Source organism: Diplotaxodon limnothrissa, linkage group LG3 (genome assembly GCF_057381915.1).
Source record: "Diplotaxodon limnothrissa isolate DT_005_m linkage group LG3, D_limnothrissa_male_GT1.1, whole genome shotgun sequence".
NCBI lineage: Eukaryota > Metazoa > Chordata > Actinopteri > Cichliformes > Cichlidae > Diplotaxodon > Diplotaxodon limnothrissa.
Genome location: NC_140598.1, coordinates 49411172 through 49419238, shown reverse-complemented (window position 1 = coordinate 49419238; position 8067 = coordinate 49411172). Strand labels below are relative to the sequence as shown.

The 8067-nt window shown below is 43.9% G+C and overlaps 1 protein-coding gene across 1 annotated transcript; it reads left to right on the top strand.

The window, feature by feature from the left end:
• The first annotated feature begins 265 nt into the window (after positions 1-265).
• Positions 266-7367, top strand: nelfa (negative elongation factor complex member A). The gene is made up of 11 exons (XM_085350793.1): positions 266-475; positions 3357-3528; positions 4167-4328; positions 4514-4603; positions 4685-4812; positions 4934-5003; positions 5094-5182; positions 5278-5386; positions 5486-5814; positions 5903-6002; positions 6686-7367. The coding sequence occupies exons 1-11, from the start codon at positions 266-268 to the stop codon at positions 6868-6870; spliced, it is 1644 nt and encodes a 547-aa protein (XP_085206919.1). The 3' UTR covers positions 6871-7367.
• Positions 7368-8067: the final 700 nt, after the last annotated feature.

Below are 8067 nucleotides of genomic sequence, written 5' to 3'. Positions count from 1 at the left end.
TTTCTCTGCTCGGCAGATGTGTAGCACTGTATTACATGAGGTAACAAAGACTTCCCGCATCTGCCCTTGTTTACACCTTCCTTCTTAAAACTTTATTAACCACACACTGTGTACAGTTCCACACTTAAAGGTGGATTTCACCCGGTCTCCTCACGGCTCTGCGTTCACAATTGCCCCCCACCCCGGGTTATGGGCGGGGTCCTGACTGCTGTTTTCTTAGGTAGCCTGTTAAAATGCCCGAACTCAAAACACTTCTTTTTCCAAGATGGCGTCGATGAAGGACAGCGACACCGGCCTGTGGCTTCACAACAAACTAGGATCCACGGACGAGCTCTGGACGCCTCCGAGCATCGCTTCGCTCCTCACCGTGTCGGTTATCGACAACATACGGCTATGTTTTTCGAGCTTGTCGCCGCCGGTGAAGCTGAAACTCCTGCTCGGGATGCTGCACCTTCCGCGGAGGACCGTTGACGAGGTGGGTTAGCTCGGTGTTAGCCTGGAAGGTACGATAAGTTGTTACCTCGGATACACGGCTGAGAAACGAGCCGATAATTGCGCTAGATTTTAAAAAGCACTGAGGTCCCTGTGACGGTTTAGTGGCATATTTAAAAGCCTAACAATATTAATAAACCTTTCCAGCTAACATTATGCTACCATATTTATCCGAAGGCTAACTGAAGAAGCGGCAAACTCGTTATTTCCTCGACATGCTCCCCATTTTTTCTTTTTTTAAACCCCGGCTTCAATGCACGAAACACTTTTACCCTCTAACGACAGGATGCTCCCGAGCTGACTTTACCCCTGCGCACATTTGTCTTTCCAGCGGTTGTTTACCGGCTACAGCGAGCAACGCTAGCCTAGCGGTGCTCGCACGGACATTGTGGTGGGATGGGCGGCTGAGAGCTGGCGTTAGGCTGGAGGGCGGTACTAGCTCCCGGACCCACTGATCACCTGTTCCCCCCGCAGGAAACGATACACAGCCGTCATTTGTGTGGCTTATATAGCCAGACTGTTCAATAACAAATGCAAAATTATTAAGCTAATTATTAATGGGGTTTCTTAAAACAAGCATTCAAGTGTGTTGTTTAAGTGAAATTGGCGGCTAAGCTCAGGAGTAATTTCCCGTATGCAAACCACGGAAGCTCTTGGCTGTTTTAATGCAAATATTTATTTTAATTAAGTGGTTTTGAAGGAGAGCAGCAAGTGTGAAAGGGAAGGTTTACTAGATGGTAGCGAGTCTTGCTATGATGAATGTTTTGGAACAGTGGCTCTGACAAAAACAGACAAGACCGAGCTGAAAATGTTAATATTTAGATAGAAATGAAAAGAAATCAATTGAGTTCAAGGCTGAGATGGTTTGGACATGTGCAGAGGAGGGAGAGTGGATCTATTGGAGAAAGGATGTTGAAAATGGAGCTGCCAGACAGGAGGAAAAAGAAAACGCCTCAGAAGAGATTCATGGATGTAGTGAAGGAGGACATGTAGTAGGTGTGGAGGGAGAAAAGGCGATGCTTCATAGACACAGGGCCACCAAATATTAATATTTTGTAGTTAAATGCCTTCAGCTCTTTTTAACCACCATCCTGAGATAACGTTAGCTGAGCAAACTTGCATTAAATTGGTTCAACTGTTTGAGAGCAAGCTAATGGCTCAGTCACAGGAGTAAAAGTAGTAGAGCTACCTCCTTATAGCTTAAAAAGAATTGATGTCTGCCTGGTGATTGCATGCAACAGATTATAACTTGTGGTTGCTCACAGCTTGAGGATCTTGCACTTATGACCACTTTTGATCACAAGGAAATTGCACAAGTCCCCTGATAGGAGGCCACCTTTCTGCAGACAGTCACAATCGTGCTTGGACTGACTCCAGTCACTCTTAGAGACACTGATCAAGGCTTGCAAATAAGTGCTGTCTAGCTTATAACAGACAGATTGCCAACATGCTGCCATCAGTCTGAATGACTCTTCGTCAATGAGCGCAATGCTACTGGCTGCCAGCTATTTGTGGGATACAACTGATAATGAAAGTTTAAATTTGAGGAAAAATTGCTAAATCACAATATATTTTGACGCAATATTCACCATATTGAAAAATGATAAAAAATTATGATATTGCATCGTGGGGTGTCTGGTGATGCAGAGGGTTGGTGTGACAGAAGAGGATGTTAAGGCTAGGGTACATGACAATATAGCTCATGCTGCAAACAATATCTCTGTGGCATTGTCTGCTATGGCCATAAAAGGGGAGAAACTCATGGCGTGGTCCTCATGCCCCCCTGACCTCAACCCTATTGAGAACCTTAGAGCATACTCAAGGAAAAGATCTATGAACTCAAGTTCAATGGATGCAAGAACTGCGAAGGTTCTATGAAAGAAGGGATCCCATGTTAACATGTAACTTGGTTTGTTAAGATGTTTTTGATTGAAACGGCTTTTGATTTCAGTAATGCTGCATATTGAGCAAATGACCAATTTTCAGTTCTTTACAACCAATAAAAGATTTTGAACCTGCATAATCATTTGGAACGGTGCATTTTGAGTTTACTTTTGCAAAAACATAGTTATCATTGTGAGGTTGCTCTAATGTGTGATGACTTGAATAATACTGACTGTCATTTGCATCGACTATGGAGGAAAGTCAGTGACAAATATCATTTGCAAAGTATTTTGGAACAGGGTTGATTTTGGCAACACTGAACCTATAAGTGCAGGGAGGTGGACAGACTCTAGCCTTAACTCTGTCACGTGGATATTAACATGACTGCATTTAATGGTTGGTTGAAGCTGGCGTCCTCCTCGTGTTGCATGTTGGATGGCTTCCCTTTGATAAACATCACTGCACAAAATCAGGTTTCTTTGTATCCAGTTGTTAAAGTCTTGAAATCGCAGTTATGTGAATGTTTATTCATGCTGGATTTTCCAGAGATGGAGGAGGTGTGAATTTAAAAGATGGAAAAATGGAAAATACTCGGGGATAATAACTAGTATTCAGAATACTTTTATATTATTTCAGTCACACTCTGAGGGTTTGATTAATCTGGACTTTTTTGTCTGTACAGGAGTGATTATTTATCTTACAATTTGTAAAGTGTCGGGGTGGTGTGTGTCAGGTGTGAGCTTTTTTTAAAGGAAAAGTGTGTGTCTGAAAAGTTAAAGTGATTACACACACTCATATTCAAGCTGTCCGGGAGGATATGATGCAAGTTGTTTCTTCATGTAAGCAACCGGTGTTTTCTGAACCATGAGTGCAGACCAAAAATAGATTCACAGACTCGGTTGTGTGCTGTTAACCTGTGGAACTAATGCTAAAGTAACTACAGTGTCTGTAGGTTTCACTAACACCACCTTTCTTGCCAGATGAAGGAGGCCCTGTCGGAGATAATCCAGCTGGCTACGGTGGACTCAGAGCCCTGGGTGCTGATGGTTGCAGACATCCTCAAGTCCTTCCCAGAGACCGGCTCTCTGAATCTGGACTTGGAGGAGCAGAATCCAAATGTGCAGGATATTCTCGGAGAGCTCAGGGAGAAAGGTAGTTTTATATTCATTTGCATCATTTCCAGGTGAGCGCTGATGTCTTACACATTTAAATAAATGCAAATGCATAGCTACAGTGTCTTTGCTTTAACTATATTCAGATGACTTGCGGAGCCATTCTGAGCCATGAAAACTACCCAGGTGGTTTCTGGTGTAGACGGATCTCATGTAGTACAGTGGTTTCCCCTCATGTTGTTTTATCTGTAAACTGGAAGGCAAGATGACCACAAGCAAGACTCAAAAGGTTTAAAGTGGAAGCACTTCTGCTGTTTTTTCCTGTCGCTGTATTTAGATTAGTGTTGATTGCAGAAACATAACTCCACGCTTTTATTTAAATTGTCATGTTTTGATATTTTACTTAAATATTTACTTCTATTTCATTTAAATTTAGTTCCTTAATTTTATATTAATTTTAAGTTTTTACTACTTGAGCTCTATTTAACTTATGCGAGCTGTCTTATATGTTGAATTCAATTTTTTTCAGCAGTAACAAAGGGATAAAGTATCTGTTAATGAAAAACACTCGTCAGCTCAGTGAGCAGAGTCGTGTTTTATATTGCTGACCAGCCACAGACAGAGGAGCACAGTGGTCAGTGCTGCAGTTAACATCCCCACCTTTCTCTTCCTCCTCAGTGAGCGAGTGCGAGGCGTCGGCCATGCTTCCTCTGGAGTGCCAGTACCTGAATAAAAGTGCATTGACTACTCTGGTGGGACCCCTCACACCTCCCGTCAAACATTTCCAGCTGAAGAGGAAGCCCAAGAGTGCAACCCTGAGAGCAGAGCTGCTGCAGAAATGTAAGTTCATTTAATAATGGCCAATACACACCACGTCCCACAGCTATGGGGGGGAGAGACCGTGGGGTGGGGTAAAAGATGTGCATTTGTGTTCGTTTTACTGTGCCTGCCAGATTGTGAGTGTCTGGTGTTCTTCAAAAATTGATTGTCCAACTTAACACGTTTTAAACCAATTTGTTTTATAGCTACAGAGACAGCCCAGCAGCTGAAGAAGACAGCCGGAGTGCCTTTTCATGCCAAAGGGAGAGGATTGGTCAAAAAGATTGACACCACAAGTAAGTAAAAAAAAAAAAAAAAAAAAAGTCCTACTAAAAAAAGATTTAAATTATTTCACTCCATCCACGTTTGCATTACAGCTCCTCTCAAGGGGATTCCCAAAGCCCCATTCCGCAGCCCCACCACCCCCAGTATGTTCAGCCCTCCCAGTAACCGCACACCTATTGCTCCCGCACGGACGCCCCTGCGTAAGGAGCGGGGGGTCAAGGTAAGTCGTACCCAGTGTATCGTTTTTCTTACGGCTTTCATTCTTTCATCCTTGTTCTTCGCTTTCATTGAGCTCCTGCAGGATTGGAGTGACAGAGGGGTTTTTTTCTCCTATTGTTCAGCTGTTAGATATTTCAGAGCTGGATATGGTTGGAGCTGGAAGAGAAGCTAAGAGGAGGCGAAAGACTTTGGGTAAGTAAATTTACAGCCTTAGTTAGATTTTCTTGAGCAATAAAGTGTGACACTGTCGGTGCTTAACCTGTGCTTCTTTTTATGATATAGAAACCGAGGCTGGAGAGAAAGCAGCCAAAGAAGAAGCTGTGGTGGAAAACACCACACCCGACTACGCTGCTGGCCTCGTCTCCGCACAGGTATTTAACCCAACGTATATCTACTGTTCTCTGTCACACCAGCCCCCGTTTGCCTCTCTGCCATCGTAGGTTCACTCCTTTGTGTTGTTTCTCAGAAACTGGGGTCGCTGAACGAGAATCCTCTGCCGTCAACCAGCTACCTACCAGCCACACCCAGCATGGTTCCCTCCTCGTCTTACATTCCCAGCTCCGAGGCACAGCCAGGTTAGCCGCCTACCTCCCAGGGCTCAGCGCTTTCTCACTCAAACATATAAAGTAAAATTCCCTGCTCATGCGTTTCCTTCATGTCCTCCTCCTCCAAAGCCAATGCTGGTGGTTCGGGACGGGACACGCTGCAGGCGGCCCGTCAGCCAGAGGAGTCGGCGACAGCGACCACAGGTGCCAACGCCACCTTACCGGGCCAGTACAAGCAGAGACCGCCTATGTACAACGCGGGAACCACAGCAAACCCTGCAACTCCCACATCCCCCAGCACACCGGTATCCACCCCCGCCAGCAATGGACCACCAGCAGCTGCGACAGCCAGCCAGCCAGAGACCCCCACTCAGCCTCCCAGCACACCTCAGACCCCCACCCCGACAGCAGCCCCTACGCCACCACAGCCACAGCCCAAAAAGAACCTCTCACTTACGGTAAATAAACACCATTTCAAGACTTTCAAAGTCAGAGGATATTAAAACGTCAGCTAAATTATCTGTCCCCACTGTTTCCGACCGTCAGAGAGACCAGATGTACGCCGCCCAGGAGATGTTCAAGACCGCCAACAAGGTCACGAGGCCGGAGAAGGCCCTCATCCTGGGCTTCATGGCTGGATCCAGAGGTATGAGAGTTTTTAGCTGCTTGATGCAAATATAAAAAACAACAGCTTTTTCATAAATGCATATTACTTCCTCACAGAGCCTGTATCCAAAAGTACAGATTATTTATCTAGTTTACCATTTTACCAGTTTTATTTCCTGTCAGACCCGTTTTCATTCACTTCACCCTTTTTTTCCCCTTTTTTGCAAATTAGCTTTAACACAATGTGACTTTGGTCACTAGCAGATTGCTGCAGATGCATGTTTGGATGGAAGATGGAAACTTGTCTGCAAACTCTCAAAGTGCAGTAAAACTTGGAGATTGTGCACCTTTTTAAATAAAAGTTAAACCTGTTGTAGCAGTGAGGCACATCTTCTACTATGAATGTGTTTGAACAGTCTCAATTTCCAGTTTGCATTGAATTCACCCAGCACCTGCCAGCAACATTTTTCCCAACAAATGAAGGTCAATAAGGTCACTGACTGGTCTCAAGGCCTGTGTAAATCTGAATTCCCTGTAGTCATTCAGAGTTTCCCCACATTTGCTGCAGGATTTTACAGAATATGTTTCAGTTTAAATGCAGTTTTAACTACAGTAGATGTCCCTCATAATTTCTCAGCATTTATGCACATCTGACAAGGCAAAAACTTAACCAGCCTACCACTCTAACTCCACCCTTCCCTACCCCCCATCCATTCCCTGCAGAGAACCCATGCCCGGAGCAGGGGGACATCATCCAGATCAAGCTGAGCGAGCACACAGAGGTTTTGCCCAAAGCTGACGGCACTGGCAGCACCACCATGCTGGTAGACACAGTCTTCGAAATGAACTACTCCACAGGACAGTGGACCCGCCTCAAGAAATACAAACCCATCACCAACACCTCCTGAGGCGATGCGCTCGCTCAGGAATCCCCACTTCAGACGTGTTTACGCACAGTTACAAAGTATTTGCATACACATTTGGGCCAAATCGAGCACGGGGAGGGTGAAAGATTGTCAAGGAGAGAAAGGTTCTCCCTTTTGCTGCACCTCCAAAATGTGGGACTCTTTGAAGACTTGTTTTTTTGGGGGGTTGTTTCCCTTACCATTTTATTGTTTTTATGTCACTTCCGATTTCTGAATGATGCTGTTGACAGGAGAGAGATACGAGTTATTCTCACGGCAGGCACCTTTGAACATTTGTACTGAGGTACAAGCATGTCACGTGTTTAGAAAGACGAGCCGTCTGTATTTTTCTGTGCAAATGTGACGTTTGCAGCTTATTCTTCTACATTTCAGAACCAAACCATGTTTTGTGATGACACAGAAATTAACGAAGACGGTCATTGTAAAGATGAGATGAAATAAAGAAAAATAACTAGTTCTTAATGCTGTCCACCTCTGTTTTGGAGCCTTCTGGTAGATGTTTAATAATTTTTCATCCTTTTATTCCAAAAGAAGGGAAGAAAATAAAATGACAGACTCCAGCAGGTGTCTCTTTCTTACTCACTTTGACCAGTGGGGGTTTATGTGTTTAACTTATATTACACCTTTAAACACATGCTTATTAAGATATCTCCAATGAGACGGTGTGTGTCTCCAGTGTGGTTTTGTTTCAACATTTAATCTGCGTCCTTCCTGTGTCTGACTTCCTGCCCTGCTCATGAGTACCTTGATGTGGCTTCAGTCAACAATAGTTAATTTACCAACACAGGGCAGAGATCTGCATTTGAAACAAGTATAGTTGTCTTTGTGTGTGGCATGAGCATTTCTCAAAGTCTTAGCACAGCATGAATTAGGCAGCATGTGTCCTTCCACCTGAAAACTCAGATCATAACCTGGACCTAAAAACACCTGCCAACCAGTCCAAGCTTAAACTGCTTCAGAATAGTGTGAATGCACTTTTTTTTTTTTTAAATATGTGAGCACAGGTCACCACATAGGGATCAATATCCCATAAGTGATCTAATACACCAAGAGAAAAATGTTTCTGTAAATCTTGTTGCAGTGAAATGAAAATATGAAATCCGTTCACTTTCATTGTTTTTAATTAACCAACTTAATTGTTTACTGATTGTGATTCATGTCTTGAACTTGACAGAGATA

What these genes read in the sequence shown, in the direction of transcription:
- nelfa (XM_085350793.1), top strand. Translation starts at nt 266, where the DNA reads ATGGCGTCGATGAAGGACAGCGACACCGGCCTGTGGCTTCACAACAAA. An exon ending in AGCAGAGCTGCTGCAGAAAT is followed by an intron (nt 4,329 to 4,513) that starts GTAAGTTCATTT and finishes TTTGTTTTATAG; the next exon opens with CTACAGAGACAGCCCAGCAG. An exon ending in CTTCATGGCTGGATCCAGAG is followed by an intron (nt 6,003 to 6,685) that starts GTATGAGAGTTT and finishes CATTCCCTGCAG; the next exon opens with AGAACCCATGCCCGGAGCAG.